Below are 19,165 nucleotides of genomic sequence, written 5' to 3' on the forward strand. Positions count from 1 at the left end.
GGCAATGGTGTTTAAAATAGACGGTGCAGGTTTGAATCCCCCTACAGGTATTTTTTGTTTTAAATATTTAGGCATGTTATCATTTTCCTTAATAAGGCAATGGTGTTTGTTTTTTTAAATGGATGGAAGATTTTGTTTACATTTTAATAACGTACCTATTGATTTATCAGTTTTGTTAGTAATAATTTCTTTACTATTTAGTGCGACATACTTCTATCGAAGCATGTCAACAAATCCCTGTACACGTGTACAGTACAGCTACGCTTTGTAGGTAAGACACTATTTTTGATGAAATTTATGAATTGTTTTACCCTCCAACTGGCAATAGTAAGTATATCAAGTGCTTAAACACCAACAAATAATGCCGAATTACCAAATATGTGGTCTGTTTACAATAATCTATTCTTAGACACGGGATTCCGATATTGCTACCTGTATAAAAATATACCTGAGGACGCGTCATAACAGTGCACGGTGGGATGCGCGCACTAGCGTAACATAGCTTTGGGGAAATAGACATAGCAACCCGCCATATCTCTTTAAATTTGTTTTATTGGATGCCTCTTCCCTTTTTGTATCCTTTACAGCATGAATATATCTTGTTTAATTAATGGAACTAAATTTGTTTTATGTATGTTTTATGTCGATTGTAAAAGCTCACTTAACGAACTTGTGCTATCTTTGTAATCATATCGACGTTAAATAAAATGTACTTGACCTTACTTGACTTGAACAATCAACGTTTTAACTGTAACAAAAAGCGCCTTAAGAATCTATAAGGCTTGCCATTGGCGTCTGCAACTATATGAACTATTATTCATTGTGTTGGAAAAATCCTATAATTTATTGTCAAAAGCGTGCTCTCTGATTTTCATCATTTACTAATATTTATTTACAAAAAAACTTTCTATTTTGTTAAAACGTGCGATCGGGAATGATGTGCTTACATCATATGTATCAGATACTTGGGTCAACCACGGAATTAGATCTAAGTCCTTGGGTCAACCAAATACTGGCCTCTTTACACTTGGAAAACATGAAAAAATGACACCATAATACTCAAGTGTCCGTGCTAACACACAAGGTGTGATACACATGATGAATTTACAAGATTAAATTGCATAATTATCTACGAATAACGTCTGGTGGGGATCACGAAACTCTACCTGGAGTTGTCTATCCTTAAACACACAATGATCGTGAGTGTAGGGAACGATAACTCTGCGTGATTCCCGACATAACTTGACGGATCCGGTTTCTTAATTAAATCTAAAGTACGTTTTCCGGATATTTTTCTTTTCAAAACAGTAGAGATCCTGAGGCTGATTCGTGAAATCTGTGCTCATAGCACACCGAGAAGCACTGGAAAGCACTGGAAAGCACTGGAAACAGACCATGTGTGTAAATATATACTTACTTTGATGCAGTGAAAGTAAAGATGCTGTTTACTTATATGAATATTCGTAGTTGGAATGATATCATAAGGGTATCCAGTTTTGACGAATTACTTCAGGTGGGTCCATCCTTCTCAAATGTATTGCCACTGCGCAGGATTTACAGAAAAGTGGCTATCTTTCAGCTCAAATATCTCAGAACGGAAGTCGAGAACCCTTTTTTTTTTCTCTTTTCATGTATGGAATCTGCTTAAAAAATGCAAGGAAATAAGCCTATGGACCCACCTTCAACAACAAACAGGTTATGAATTTCCTCCACTTTCCAGGATTGTCTCGCATTTTTGAGATTCCTGTATATGTTGTGCTTGAATGGGTAACGGGTTGTTTCGCCCGAAATTCCGTTCGCCCTAAGGGTTGTTTCGGCCCAAATCCCGTTCGTCCTAAGGGTTGTTTCGGCCCAAATTCCGTTCGCCCTAATGGTTGTATCGCCCTAATTTTTTTTTTTTTAAGTCATAAATAACATGCTAAAAGTTAAAAAAAAACTTATCTTTCTCTTGAATCAAAATTAATTACGTGCTGGAAGATGAAGAACGAACCTGTATCATTTTCATTTCATTACCTTAATTAAGTAATGTTTTTCTTTATAAAATGCACCTGTACATGTTTTAACGTTAAAAATGTAAAATAGTAATACTTATACAACTTCTAACATGATATAAACAATTAAATATATCAAACATATTTGAAGATATAAACACATATAATGAAACTAAATTAATTTCTCTAAGTACAATACTTATAATTTATAGATAAGATATTGATCATGACATATAATGAAACTGAATTAATTTCTCTAAGTTCTTGGGTACAAATTGCGTATAAGAATTGCGTATAAGAATGAAAATAAAATAAAACTTTCTCTAGAGACGTATACGAAATGTAAATAATTCCCCCAAGTACATGTACATAAATTCATGAAATAATGTGTATTATGTGCATATGTTCTCCGCCATTGTACAAAATATTTGTAAAGTATTTATTAATATGTATATTTCTGTACGCCTATATGCAATGTGCATTTGGTAATGAATTGAATTGAAATTGAAATATTAATTTTTATTGGTTGGTACTATCAAAACTTCTCAAAATGATCTCCTCCAATTAGCAAAAAACAACACGGACGTGTGCAGAAATCAAGTAAAGAAAACATCGTCACACGGCGACGATTATGTGTACACTAGACTAAATGTGTTAACATGGAAAAATAATATTGTTGTATATACCCCGCGAAGTTATTAAAATTCAACCATTTTTGTTTCATTTCACTATTCTTATTTATTTCTAAAATTAAATTCAATATATGTTATAGTGTGTGTCGGTGAAGAAAAAAATGTATTCCGATATTTGCTTTACATTGTACTTAAAAACAACACAAACGCATTTTTTTTTATAAAACTGTTTTTAATGATATGGAAGACTAATATGACTTAACTTGTGACCTAAAACAAATAAAAATGAAATGAAAATACCAAACAATGTTTCGCCCTAAATTTTTTGTTTTAGGGCGAAACAACCTAGGGCGAACGGGATTTGGGGCGAAACAACCCGGAACCGCTTGAATGCAAACAATTTTTTTGATATTTTATTAAATTTGAATTTCAGCTTTAATATTGAACTTTTGGTTGTACCACAGGCTTACATTGTAGATATATAGGTTCCCCAACGAGTTGTAGTTGGTTATCATGTTTATCTAACTCGAGTTACTTAATCTTCTAACTGTATAAAGACACGAGGTTTACCGAGTGTCTTTTACAATTTGAAAATTAACTGAGAGTTATATAAACATGATAACTAATCATCATGAGTTGCCTGTTTCTCCCAAAACTTTCTTATTTTATCTGAAAAAACACATTTTTCCCTTAGAAAATACATCATGCATGTTTCCGATAGGGGAACAATTGCCATGGAGCATGACGTCACAATGGAAAATGAGGTCGTAAAGCAATGTTACGTGACGTCATCAATCAAAGATTGACCGATTAAATCACGTCCAGGGTGTTGCCAACTAGTGGGTGACCAAAAATGTTTAAAAACACCTAGCAGGTTTATTATAATTATCCAATGAGTCCTGAGTGAGGAAACCTACAGTGGTTGTAGGAGAAATTCCGTTCTGTAGTTGTGGCACAGAAGCTTTTCTTCACCACTTCAGCATCAGTATCAGGGAAAAACTATGTGCCCAGCATCATGAGTTTGCAGTTTAAAAAACAGTCCTATTAAAACTCTTCCCAAGTTTTTTCCTCCTGTTCCAATGATAATGTCACAAATCCGATTATGGAAATACTCATCCTCGTCTGTCAACACCTTTTCTTGGATCGGTAAAATATTTTTTTTATCAACTTGGTGTTCACAACAAATGATAGATATACGGTATTTTACCGCGAATAAGCCCTCCCCCCCCCTGAGAAAAAAGATGGGCCAAAAGTTGGGAGGGGGCTGAATTGTGAGCAACCCCCCTGTTCACAAATGTCCGCCATATTGGATATATACCAGTTTTGATCTAAAACCACACTAAATATCATGTACTTATCCACTGTAGTTGTTCATATGTTGTGAAAATAACAACTAACAGACAGAATATTTTATAACAGTCACCAAAAGTTGATTAGTTGATGGTGCTGTTGATTTTCTTAACTTATTTTCCATCATCAATTTGTCTCGATAATTCAATTTTATCAAACAACATTTTTATATTTTTTCACTGATAAGTCAATCAGCACTCTTTGAGACAAAATACCAACATTCAGAGGTGTAAACAAATTCATAGCACGACAACCAGGCTCTCTCGTGTTTGGCTAGCGCCATTACAGTAGTGATTTTTTTAAATGAAAAGTGTAATCCAAAATTTCCTCATTTTTTTTATGAATGTGAAATGCAACCGTAATATAACATGCAAAGGCAAAAGAAATGCGAGACAATATTGGAAAGTGGAGGGAACTCTCAACCTGACAAAGTCACACTGGCATGAGACTACTCTGGCCAAGTAAAGGTGCTTCTTATAATTGATTTATGAACTGAGGATTGTAGTTTAAATTTAATTTCTTGTATCTCCTTCAACTTCAAGGAATCCACACACAACACATCTACATACACCATCACACACAAATATTCCACTTGTATATATATGTGATAGTGAAAGGCTTATTGAATAAAACACTGTATTTAAAAAGTGGATAAATATATAAGGTCACTTTTGCATATTCCAGTTGAAAAGGTTCAGATGGTGCAGAAATATTCCGTGATAAATGAATGCACTTGGACTTGACTAATAGGCAGAGCTATAAATGCACAGTTCCAGTCTGAGACAGTCTTGTGACAAATAAATATATAACAATATATCAAGTATAATTTGTCCTTCTATAACATGTCCTCTAAATTTTATACTATTTTTGCATCGCCTGCGAAAAGCTGGTGACAAATAGGTATTGCTATGTCGGCGTCCGCTCAGAGGTTTTCGTGCGATAACTTGAGTTTCCTTGGGCCGATCAAACTCAAACTTCATGTAGTGCTTCCTTACCAGGAGTGCTTGCTTGGGATTGCTTTTCAGGTCCGAAGATCAAAGGTTAAAGTCACTGTTACTATAAATAGAAAATCTGTTTTCGTGCGATAACTTGAGTTTCCTTGGGCCGATCAAACTCAAACTTCATGCAGCGCTTCCTTACCAAGAGTGCTTGCTTGGGATTGCTTTTCAGGTCCGAAGGTCAAAGGTCAAGGTCACTGTTACTATAAATAGAAAATCTGTTTTCATGCGATAACTTGAGTTTCCTTGGGCCGATCAAACTCAAACTTCATGCAGTGCTTCCTTACCAAGAGTGCTTGCTTGGGATTGCTTTTCAGGTCCGAAGGTCAAAGGTCAAGGTCACTGTTACTATAAATAGATAATCTGTTTTCGTACGATAACTTGAGTTTCCTTGGGCCGATCAAACTCAAACTTCATGCAGTGCTTCCTTACCAAAAGTGCTTGCTTGGGATTGCTTTTCAGGTCCAAAGGTCAAGGTCACTGTTACTATAAATAGAAAATCTGTTTTTGTGCGATAACTTGAGTTTCCTTAGGCCGATCAAACTCAAACTTCATGCAGTGCTTCCTTACCAAGAGTGCTTGCTTGGGATTGCTTTTCAGGTCCGAAGGTCAAAGGTCAAGGTTGAGACAATGAGTATCCATAGCAAGTTCCTTAAAACTCAGAGTATTCTTCCCAGAATAACAGATTATATAACAAAATGATGCCATCCAAAAACATTATCTATGATTATTGCTTACTTTTAACATTATTTCTTGAAATGAAAAGTGTATCTATTTGAGGATTGACCTTCATTTTGACTGCGTTAGCGCTCCATAAAAAATATGTTCGTTGCCAACTGCGTTCATACTACCGTATACGCAGTCAAACTGAAGATCAATTCTTATATTTACATATTTTCGTACTATGATGGTACACTCAGAATAAAGCTAACTCCAATACATTTGCTTTTATAATGGTACAAAGCCTCCGTAACGTGCGTAAATCCAAACAAATGAACAGCCTACAGCCTGCGAGCAGCGATGGATCTCCAACGTTACCATTATGACGTCACAATGTAAATTACGTCATCAATAGGAAACAATGGTCTCCAAGGAATCTCACTGCGTATATGGTAATGTATACGCAGTCACGGTTTACATAGCTTCAATGGGAGTGAATGTAAATATTTCTTCGTAATCTCCCAGCTTCCTGCGCAGGCGACACATCCACTTCCGTGGAATTCTTGTTTAAAATGTACATGTGAAACCGTATATTATTTTATGCAGAAATGATGCAAGCTAGCAGTAGTTAGCATTTAAGTTTTAGTCTGCCACATTTAGAGCCCCTTGATATTCATGTGCCGAATTTTCCAGAGCAGCTTCGGTTCACTGCCTTTTCCTTTTCAGGTTCAGCTGGTTGGAACGGTTGAACCAGATCTATACACTCGAAAGGAGCCTTTGACAAACTAATGTTTAGTCAAATATCTTCTGTTAATGAACCTAAGATATCAGTTTCAAGTTTTAAAAAGATTTAAAAGTACAACCCTATTACAGATTAGAAGGAAGGTGTACAATATACAGCGGAATGCTGCTTTTTTTAAATTATTTTTTCGTGAAAATAAAAATGATAATAGAATCTTCCCTCACAATTGAACACGTGCTAATTGACACGAGGCTATCTCCCCCTGAGGGGTGACAGCTGATCTTTCCCGGCTTAAATGGGAGACACCTGTGAAGGGTGGGAGAAATATTTGTGGCAGATTTTAATTGTACGTAACATAATGGTCGCCTTTTAAATTTGCGCTAGAGATAATTTCCCTTTAGCTCAGTAGCAAAGTGTCTGACTAGGAAGTCGGGGATTGCAGGTTCAATCGCCTGTGGAAGCACACTATGTTCTTTCCTGTTACAAATGGTGTCCGTGGCCCTCCCTGTGGATACAGGGAGTTAGAATCTGGGTTATGGTTTTCGAGGGCGAACACATTTAAAAAGGGGGGAGTAGTGTGGCAGATTTTAATTGTACATATGATTATGATCACCTTCTAGCTTCGCGCTAGAGGGAATTTCCATTTAGCTCAGTGGTAGAGCGTCCGACTAGGAACCTAGGGATCGTGGGTTCGATCCTCGATGGAAGCACACTATTCTCTTTCCTGTTACATATTGTTTACATGAACCTTGTGAAATTCTTGACTGTTTACAAAACACTCAACTATCACCAGAGGTGACTGCGAGCTAAGCAGTAACTTGTGTCTAGAGTATAGCACCTGTATCTTGTTGGTTTTTCAGGTGAATGTTCAAACTGATGCAAGACCTTTCACGATGATCAGTCCCATACTGCACAGACCAGTGGCACCGTATGATATACAGTTATAGCTTTATTGGACAAGTGACACAATCATGATCTGGTGTTGGAGCTTGCTGTTTGGTATTTTCTTCAATATTTTGAAAGCGTCAATGTCAAGTAGGTAACCTCAGCTGTATGTCTAGGACTTTAGAATTTATCTGTCAGTAAAGAGCTTTGTATGCACTCCTGTAGTGTAGTGATGTATTCCCTCTGTATCAACAGACACCTACTGGTTGTGATGCAGAACAGACAAATGTGTAATACTTTTGTTAGCTCACCTGCCCGAATGACCTTGAACAACTTTCAAGGTGGCAGGGGTCAAATGTCTTAAAATCTTCAAACAACTTCTTCTCAATAACCAAAAGGCCCAGGGTACTGATATTGGGCCTGTATTTCAACCTAATGTCCTTGTTCAACATTCAAGGTCACAGGCGTCATATGTTTAAATCTTTTAATAGGTTCTTATGAATCAAATATGATATTCTGCCTGTAGCTGTTACTTTTAGTCCACTTTTTCGATAACAAACACTGATATTCTGCCTGTAGCTGTTGCTTTTAGTCCACTTTTACAATTACAAACACTGATGTTCTGCCTGTAGCTGTTACTTTTAGTCCACTTTTACAATTACAAACACTGATATTCTGCCTGTAGCTGTTGCTTTTAGTCCACTTTTACAATTACAAGTGTGAGATTAATACCAGGTGAGCGATGCAGGCCCATTGGGCCTCTTGTTTTGAAAATATGAAACATCCACAATTCCACACGGGTTACCAAAGCTAACTAAAACTGTCAATGATAATCTGGTCTCCAAGTGTACTAAATGTTTCTGACAACCTTTATGTCATACACATTTGTAGCTTATTTTGACCAGTTCTAGGATTTCATTAAACATGTCTGTTGTTTTAATACTGATAGTATGCATTGTATATCAGCTTACATGTAGTTGAGTTTTGATGCTTCATACATTGATCTTTCTGTATCCATTGATCTCCTGGCTTACTTCACCATTTAATCTGATTTCATTTTCCTCCTTTCATTCTCCTTTTACCCCTTTCTTAATATCTGCAACTTTCCTTGTCCCCTTGCTGGATCTCTCACTAGTCTTTCATCCCTCCGCCCCCTTTCATCTCTCTCTGATTATGTCCTGGTAATACACTATAACTGCATCTCCTTGAATTTTCTTTGATTATCTCCCTTTATATTTTTTTATTATATCCTTTTGATATATATTTTGTATGTCTCATTGATGTAGCTTTGATTACCTCCCTTTTATCTCTTTCTTATTACCTCCCTTTTATCTCTTTTTTATTACCTCCCTTTTCTCTCTTTCTTATTACCTCCCTTTAAGATCTTCTTGATCACTTTCCCTGACATATCTAACTACACCTATTTGATTATCTCCCTTAGATTCCCACAAACATGCCAACTTTCAAAAATCATAGAAAATGAAAGTGTTAAATGCAACAGGTGAAAATCTTCTATTTAAGGTGGCTCCACACATCGTCATCAGCGTCCATTTTCGTGACGTACTTCCGGAAAAAGTACAGCTCGGACTCAATTATCTTGATCGAAATGTGCATGTACACCGTGTCGTCATTTCCGTATTGCGTATCGGGCATTCAATGTCGTAGTGCAAATTATAGTAACACCTTGGCCGTTTTCGTTTAAACGGTCAAACCGATCGGACCACTGTTGTTCGTTTATTAAATAAGGTCGGACCTAGTAATCTGATGCTGCTTTCAGGCGAGCCGTGAGAAAGCCTTGCAAGGCCTGCATACACATTTGCAGGTCCGCCAGGATTTATACCCGAAATTGTTACATTTATAAACGGTCAAACCGGTTGCTCCGCATAAACGAACAGGCCCCTGGTAAACAATAGTACACGTGCGTGCCGATGATATGTCAACACCCGATATCGAGATTTTACCGGGAAATGTATAATCACACGTATTTCAGGAATAAAGCTTTCAAATTCATAGACATAAACAGACTCACGGGAAGATAGTGACATGAGACCAAACGACCTCAAGAAGGTCATATAGGAAACGCATGGAATGCGGACGTACCGACCTCACATGTGCAACACGAGTTCATAAGCTCGAGGTCGTTACGATTTTCGCTGTTGAGGGAGTTTCGCTCTGTCGATTAAATCGTGTTTACAAATGTAGTCTACTTACTCTGTGAAAATAATGTTTTGTAAAATATCAAGATACCTATAAAATGCATGTGTGAGTGCACGTGAGAACGGCATACCATGCGATAGCCTCTGGTCACATATGTACCTGACATGTAATTATAAACATACCGTGAGTTAGCGGACTGTGGAATGATGTCCAAAGTGTACATGACTGAGGGTAATTTGGTTCCATTAAAGAACAATAAATTGATAATTTTGATATCATATTTTTGATTTATTTCCATCATTTTTGTTATATGTAAACAGGGACAACTGTCATTGTGTAAATGTCACCCCTCTGCAAAAAGTTCCGATTTTTTTCAAGGAAGATAACTCTTACCCGGATCGAAGTGATTGTAAAATGTAAAATAAATTAATTATAAAGCCATTGTGTATATTTTGTTCAATTTCCCATTCTATATGTATAGATCTTTGTGTCCTGTTGGCTTTTAGCTTGTAGATAATCACTTTTATCCGTTCAAATTCAATGAAAAACACTTTGTGTAACATGTGTTACATATTTTGCGATAAATAAAATATTTGTAGGGTTAATTAGAAATGCTTCTTTTCATTTTATTATTGTTGTTATTGTTCCGAACAATGTCACACACACAAAAAAAACGGAAAATATTAAAATTGACGAAAATTCAATTTTTTGGTATTTTTTCCAAAAAAGTCCCCAAACTATCGGAGTGTTTAGATTTTCATAAAATCAACTCTACATAGTTGCATAACCATTATATGAAAGTTTCAACGAATTTTGCTGGTTAATTACGAAAGTGTGGAGCCACCTTAATGAGTCAATTTTATTTAAAAAAATGAAAGATGTAGGTAGAATCGTACTGATTTCTATATAGTATAAAGTGAGGATGAAGAAGCTCAAAGATAGGGAGACTTATTCAGTATTGTTAGGTAACCTGAACCAAAGGCTCAATTAAGTGACCTATTGTGATTGCTTTTTGTCTGTCATCATGCAATCAATGTGCCTCAAACATCATCTGTTCCATAAATGTTTTGCTTTTTAACTTATTCTGAAGAATTTGCAAATGGATTTCTTTCAGACCTATTAAGAGTTATCAATGGAGGAAAAGTATTCAAAATTGTTAAAGTAGAGTTGCTGCCTCTACCCTAAGAAAAATCTTCTTCTCTAGACTCAGATGAACTAGATTCAAATACTCTTCATGGATGGAAAAGCCTAAATGGCTTTATCTAAATTGTAAATTCCATTACCTTGGGTGACCTGTTTTCCCTTGGGGAGGGGGTAAATTAACTATATAGGTCATATTGGAAAAAGCACTTTTGGGTATAATTTGTCCATTTTCAGTAGGAAATAATTCAAACCTGGTTGGCATAATTATGATAAATGACAATTAGGTGGTATAAAAAAGTAAGATCCTGACCCACCCCTGGGACCACAGGTAAGATCCTGACCCACCCCTGGGACCAGGGGTAAGATCCTGACCCACCCCTGGGACCAGAGGTAAGATCCTGACCCACCCCTGGGACCACAGGTAAGATCCTGACCCACCCCTGGGACAAGAGCTAAGATCCTGACCCACCCCTGGGACCAGAGGGGCAGTCCCAAGGGGTGAAAATAAGCTAAAAGACACAAAAAATATTTCTTATTCCACAATAAATTATTTGAATAGAGTTAAGTCATTTTTTTCTTTTGTTGGTGACATAACGAGTGATGTATGTTTCTTTGTTTACATTATAATTTCTATTATACGTATCCATAATGTAAAATAACTGCATTACAACTCGGGGGACTGTTAATGCCCTTTGGGCCTCTTGTTAATTTTGTAGGTGTACCTAGGATGACGTTCCCTATAGCTTGCATGCATGATGCTGCTGATGTGATCAGTTTAAATAAGAAGGAGGACGTAAGGTTAACTGTTGTCCACCATACACAGAGCTGGATGATGGTGCTAAACCGCTATAGACAGAGATGTGAAGAGAAGTCATGCAACACAAGAACAAGTGTTATCTGCCAAAAAACATTTGATATGTCTCGATTATTGAAGAGGAATACAAAGCTGTACATTAAAGTGAAGCTGGAACAAAACATCCACTATTCCTGCCCATTCACATACTTGTTATATTCTGGAAATAGCATCCAACCCATTAAGGTAAATACAGGACCACACTAAATATAGTTAACCTCCCCACACCAAATATGACCAATCTCCCCACACCAAATATAATCAATCTCCCCACACCAAATATAATCAATGTCCCCACACCAAATATAATTAACCTCCCCACACCAAATATAATCAATCTCCCCACACAAAATATAATCAACCTCCCCACACCAAATATAATTAATCTCCCCACACCAAATATAATCAATCTTCCCACACCAAATATGATCAATCTCCCCACACCAAATATATTCAATCTTCCCACACAAAATTTGATCAATCTCCCCTCACCAAATATGATCAATCTCCCCACACCAAATATATTCAATCTTCCCACACAAAATTTGATCAATCTCCCCTCACCAAATATAATCAATCTCCCCACACCAAATATAATCAATCTCCCCACACCAAATATAATCAATGTCCCCACACCAAATATAATTAACCTCCCTACACCAAATATGATCAATCTCCCCACACCAAATATAATTAACCTCCCTACACCAAATATAATCAATCTCCCCACACAAAATATAATTAACCTCCCTACACCAAATATAATTAATCTCCCCACACCAAATATAATCAATCTTCCCACACCAAATATGATCAATCTCCCCACACCAAATATATTCAATCTTCCCACACAAAATTTGATCAATCTCCCCTCACCAAATATGATCAATCTCCCCACACCAAATATATTCAATCTTCCCACACAAAATTTGATCAATCTCCCCTCACCAAATATAATCAATCTCCCCACACCAAATATAATCAATCTTCCCACACCAAATATAATCAATGTCCCCACACCAAATATAATTAACCTCCCTACACCAAATATGATCAATCTCCCCACACCAAATGTAATCAATCTTTCCACACCAAATATAATCAATCTTCCCACACTAAATGTAACCAATCTCCCCACACTAAATATGATCAATCTCCCCACACCAAATATAATCAATCTCCCCACACCAAATATAGTTAACCTCCCCACACCAAATATAATCAATCTCTCCACACCAAATATAATAAATAGTATCACCAAATAAATAAATTCGATCTTGACAAAATTTTGTAAGAAACTTGAGTTTTTGATTGAATATTTGTATCTTTTATATGTTTATTCTTAGAGGTTTAATTTAATTGAAATGAATCTCTTTGATTGGATATTTAGAGATAGGAGTACATTGTAGTTAATTTACCGATGTTTTTGTAAATATTCTAAAACAGAGTTGATGTGTTTCTGGCTGATTTTATATTTTATACAGGTGATACAATGCTGGGAGCCATTCAGCAGAACTTTACATTGGCCAGATACCAATTTCACATTAGGGGTAAAGTTCAACCTCCACAAAGCAGGGATCAACCTCACTGACACAAACATTTTTCTACGGGCAGGCACCTGTCGCAACTGCTTCAAAATGGAACTCCCAATAGCGGGAAATATTTTGGAAAAAACATGGCAGGGTAAGTATTTATATGTTCTACTGGTACATGTGACATTGTAACAACTGATGTTTGTTTACCAAGCACATGACATAGGAACAATTTATTTATTCTTTATAAAACACAAGTCATAGTAGCCATTTATTTATTCTTTATAAAACACAAGTCATAGGAATTATTTATTTATTCTCCTTAAAATATGTTTATTTATATATATCTATTTATTTATCATTTATGTGAAGTTAATGCATTGTTGACATGGTGTTATTGAATCCCCCATCTCTACCCTAGGGTGAGACAAGGATATCTCACATCAGGAATATTGATATAACCCCATCTCTACCCCAGGGTTAGACAAGGATATCTCACATCAGGAATATTGATATAACCCCATCTCTATCCTAGGGTGCGACAATGATATCTCACATCAGGAATATTGATATAACCCCATCTCTACCCTAGGGTGAGACAAGGATATCTCACATCAGGAATATTGATATAACCCCATCTCTACCCTAGGGTGAGACAAGGATATCTCACATCAGGAATATTGATATAACCCCATCTCTACCCTAGGGTGAGACAAGGATATCTCACATCAGGAATATTGATATAACCCCATCTCTACCCTAGGGTGAGACAAGGATATCTCACATCAGGAATATTGATATAACCCCATCTCTACCCTAGGGTGAGACAAGGATATCTCACATCAGGAATATTGATATAACCCCATCTCTACCCTAGGGTGAGACAAGGATATCTCACATCAGGAATATTGATATAACCCCATCTCTACCCTAGGGTGAGACAAGGATATCTCACATCAGGAATATTGATATAACCCCATCTCTACCCTAGGGTGAGACAAGGATATCTCACATCAGGAATATTGATATAACCCCATCTCTACCCTAGGGTGAGACAAGGATATCTCACATCAGGAATATTGATATAACCCCATCTCTACCCTAGGGTGAGACAAGGATATCTCACATCAGGAATATTGATATAACCCCATCTCTACCCTAGGGTGAGACAAGGATATCTCACATCAGGAATATTGATATAACCCCATCTCTACCCTAGGGTGAGACAAGGATATCTCACATCAGGAATATTGATATAACCCCATCTCTACCCTAGGGTGAGACAAGGATATCTCACATCAGGAATATTGATATAACCCCATCTCTACCCTAGGGTGAGACAAGGATATCTCACATCAGGAATATTGATATAACCCCATCTCTACCCTAGGGTGAGACAAGGATATCTCACATCAGGAATATTGATATAACCCCATCTCTACCCTAGGGTGAGACAAGGATATCTCACATCAGGAATATTGATATAACCCCATCTCTACCCTAGGGTGAGACAAGGATATCTCACATCAGGAATATTGATATAACCCCATCTCTACCCTAGGGTGAGACAAGGATATCTCACATCAGGAATATTGATATAACCCCATCTCTACCCTAGGGTGAGACAAGGATATCTCACATCAGGAATATTGATATAACCCCATCTCTACCCTAGGGTGAGACAAGGATATCTCACATCAGGAATATTGATATAACCCCATCTCTACCCTAGGGTGAGACAAGGATATCTCACATCAGGAATATTGATATAACCCCATCTCTACCCTAGGGTGAGACAAGGATATCTCACATCAGGAATATTGATATAACCCCATCTCTACCCTAGGGTGAGACAAGGATATCTCACATCAGGAATATTGATATAACCCCATCTCTACCCTAGGGTGAGACAAGGATATCTCACATCAGGAATATTGATATAACCCCATCTCTACCCTAGGGTGAGACAAGGATATCTCACATCAGGAATATTGATATAACCCCATCTCTACCCTAGGGTGAGACAAGGATATCTCACATCAGGAATATTGATATAACCCCATCTCTACCCTAGGGTGAGACAAGGATATCTCACATCAGGAATATTGATATAACCCCATCTCTACCCTAGGGTGAGACAAGGATATCTCACATCAGGAATATTGATATAACCCCATCTCTACCCTAGGGTGAGACAAGGATATCTCACATCAGGAATATTGATATAACCCCATCTCTACCCTAGGGTGAGACAAGGATATCTCACATCAGGAATATTGATATAACCCCATCTCTACCCTAGGGTGAGACAAGGATATCTCACATCAGGAATATTGATATAACCCCATCTCTACCCTAGGGTGAGACAAGGATATCTCACATCAGGAATATTGATATAACCCCATCTCTACCCTAGGGTGAGACAAGGATATCTCACATCAGGAATATTGATATAACCCCATCTCTACCCTAGGGTGAGACAAGGATATCTCACATCAGGAATATTGATATAACCCCATCTCTACCCTAGGGTGAGACAAGGATATCTCACATCAGGAATATTGATATAACCCCATCTCTACCCTAGGGTGAGACAAGGATATCTCACATCAGGAATATTGATATAACCCCATCTCTACCCTAGGGTGAGACAAGGATATCTCACATCAGGAATATTGATATAACCCCATCTCTACCCTAGGGTGAGACAAGGATATCTCACATCAGGAATATTGATATAACCCCATCTCTACCCTAGGGTGAGACAAGGATATCTCACATCAGGAATATTGATATAACCCCATCTCTACCCTAGGGTGAGACAAGGATATCTCACATCAGGAATATTGATATAACCCCATCTCTACCCTAGGGTGAGACAAGGATATCTCACATCAGGAATATTGATATAACCCCATCTCTACCCTAGGGTGAGACAAGGATATCTCACATCAGGAATATTGATATAACCCCATCTCTACCCTAGGGTGAGACAAGGATATCTCACATCAGGAATATTGATATAACCCCATCTCTACCCTAGGGTGAGACAAGGATATCTCACATCAGGAATATTGATATAACCCCATCTCTACCCTAGGGTGAGACAAGGATATCTCACATCAGGAATATTGATATAACCCCATCTCTACCCTAGGGTGAGACAAGGATATCTCACATCAGGAATATTGATATAACCCCATCTCTACCCTAGGGTGAGACAATGATATCTCACATCAGGAATATTGATATAACCCCATCTCTACCCTAGGGTGAGACAATGATATCTCACATCAGGAATATTGATATAACCCCATCTCTACCCTAGGGTGAGACAAGGATATCTCACATCAGGAATATTGATATAACCCCATCTCTACCCTAAGGTGAGAAAAGGATATCTCACATCAGGAATATTGAATAACCCCATCTCTACCCTATGGTGAGACAAGGATATCTCACATCTGGAATATTGAATCCCCCTATCGCTACCCTAGTGTGAGACAATGATATCTCACATCAGGAATAATGATATAGCCCCATCTCTACCCTAGGGTTAGACAAAGATATCTCACATCAGGAATATTAAATCCCCCCATCTCTACCCTAGGGTGAGACAACGATATCTCACATCCGGAATATTGAATCCCCACATCTCTACCCTAGGGTGCGACAATGATATCTCACATCTGGAATATTGATATAACCTCATCTCTTTCCTAGGGTGAGACAATGATATCTCACATCAGGAATATTGACATAACCCCATATCTACCCTTGGGTGAGACAAGGATATCTCACATCAGGAATATTGAATAACCCCATCTCTGCCCAAGGGTGAAACAAGGAGATCTCACATCAGGAATATTTACATAACCCCATATCTACACTTGGGTGAGACAAGGATATCTCCCATCAGGAATATTGAATCACCCCATCTCTACCCCAGGGTGAAACAAGGATATCTCACGTCTGGAATATTGAATCCCCCAATCGCTACCCTTGGGTAAGACAATGATATCTCACAACAGGAATATTGATATAACTCCATCTCTACCCAAGGGTTAGACAAAGATATCTCACATCAGGAATTTTGATATAACTCCATCTCTATCCTAGGATGAGACAAGGATATCTCACATTAGGAATATTGATATAACCCAATCTCTATCCTAGGATGAGACAAGGATATCTCACATCTGGAATATTGAATCCCCGCATCTCTACCCTAGGGTGAGACAATGATATCTCACATCAGGAATATTGATATAACCCCATCTCTACCCAAGGGTGAGACAATGATATCTCACATCAGGAATATTGATATAACTCCATCTCTATCCTAGGATGAGACAATGATATCTCACATCAGGAATATTGATACAACCCCGTCTCTACCCTAGGGTGAGACAAGGATATCTCACATCAGGAATATTGAATCCCCTCATCTCTACCCTAGGGTGAGCCAAGGATATCTCACATCAGGAATATTGAATCCCCCCATCTCTACCCTAGGGTGAGACAAGTATATCAAGACAAGTATATCTCACAAGTAATGTTGCTTCTTTTGAAGGGAAATCTTATGTGTCATTGAAATTATATTGAACTAATAAGCGATATTTACTTTGACATTACAGTAAATCTGCCTATAGAATGTGCCACGAGGGCGTGTCTGGAGTACAAACCTTTTTTCTACACCATCCAAGCCTTCAGCGGCTTGTATATCAATGAACCATCCCAGGCCCCATGTTACGTGACGTTTGATATCATGGACGACTCCAGTCGAGGAGCGAGGGTGACAACGTGTCTACGGTTGTCTCCAAAGAAATATGGTGTTCTTCCCTATGATAATAAATTATTACTTGTTCTTAAACTTGATGCTGTGACTTACATGGTAAGTGTTCATTGTTGATGTGATGTGATAAAGTGTCTATGATAAAGTGTTACATGGCCAAAGTGTATTAATGTGTCAAAAAATTACCTCTCTAATTAAATAATAAGCCACATTAGTTTGTTGAAGGAAGGCAGCAGAGTTTTTATTCCAGTATGCATAAATTGCCATTTTAATATTAAAATGGTATTTAATCAAATAAACCCAAACATATTTCTGTCGTAACACAATACAAATCAAACAAATATATGTCTTGGTTTCTTCCATATTTTGATCGATTGCAATGGCAAACTTAACTAAATTAGAAGTTATTTTCAGATCAAATTCATTCATTTTTATACACCTGTCAAAAGACCGGGCATATTATGTTATCACCTGAGCTGATGAGCGGAAGGACACTTGGGCGTGCACAGAGTCCATTCAATATCTTCAGTAATATTCTGAGTTATGACCCTTTGATAACCACCATTACCCAACCATAATTTACAGAGTTATGGCCTTTTATTCAACTGCAGAAACAGTGTCAACTCTTTATTTAGAGTAATTTTAAAAGGTTTAGAAAATTTATATATTTATTAATTTCAATCCAAAGGCCATATTATAGGACTGTTTACAGGTTGAACAGTTGAATACAATTTTATTTTTTCTTCTAAACATCTTCTTCAGGTTGGTAAGTATGGACTGTGAAATGATTCATGTAGCACAACCAGTGAGTGTTTCTATTTGATATTTCGATGACTAGAACGGTATGTACTCTGTCACCTTCATCAGACAAATGACCATTGAAGCATATGTACAAAAAGATGTAAAATATGTACGTGTTGTCCATACAAATAGATGTCTATTTGGCTACACTATAAACGTATGTACAATTAGTTGTAATATATATATGTATATATATGTCCTGAACCGACTCGCTGGTGGTGGTTTAATAAAGCACTCAGAAATTGAATTTCAGTACAGATTGGTACACTGTGGTATTAGTTGTGGAGCTTAGCACAGATAAATATCTTGTGGTTTGATATATCAATCCCACATCAACATTAATAAAAAAGAAAACGCTACCTATTTAAACATCTCGATTCACTCAAGTTTTTTCCTATTTCCTATTACTGTTGTGAAATCTCACGACATTAGACAATGTGTTGTGTGCCAAACATGTGCACACTTTAAAGAACTGTGCGATAATAGTGTTTGCACAACTATGCAATAACTATCATTGCGGATGCATACACAATAGCAATTAAAAGGATATACCCGGTATGCAAAAGTTGTATAAAGAATGATTCTGTTACAGGAGTTTACTACTGGTGGTTTAGATGATTGGCTCT

At 37.3% G+C, this 19,165-nt stretch overlaps 1 protein-coding gene across 1 annotated transcript in view; it reads left to right on the top strand.

Moving 5' to 3' along the window:
- Window positions 1-1,262: 1,262 nt before the first annotated feature.
- LOC110451041 overlaps window positions 1,263-19,165 on the top strand; it is a 23,615-nt gene continuing 5,712 nt past the window's right edge. Inside the window, exons 1-6 of the mRNA XM_021498892.1 lie at window positions 1,263-1,401; window positions 7,234-7,408; window positions 11,275-11,597; window positions 12,896-13,094; window positions 17,581-17,837; window positions 19,132-19,165. Of these exons, the coding sequence (XP_021354567.1) occupies window positions 7,345-7,408; window positions 11,275-11,597; window positions 12,896-13,094; window positions 17,581-17,837; window positions 19,132-19,165 (877 nt within the window). The 5' untranslated portion in view covers window positions 1,263-1,401; window positions 7,234-7,344. The remainder of the gene's footprint in view (window positions 1,402-7,233; window positions 7,409-11,274; window positions 11,598-12,895; window positions 13,095-17,580; window positions 17,838-19,131) is intronic.

This window comes from Mizuhopecten yessoensis, unplaced genomic scaffold (assembly GCF_002113885.1).
Source record: "Mizuhopecten yessoensis strain PY_sf001 unplaced genomic scaffold, ASM211388v2 scaffold611, whole genome shotgun sequence".
Classification (NCBI taxonomy): Eukaryota; Metazoa; Mollusca; class Bivalvia; order Pectinida; family Pectinidae; genus Mizuhopecten; species Mizuhopecten yessoensis.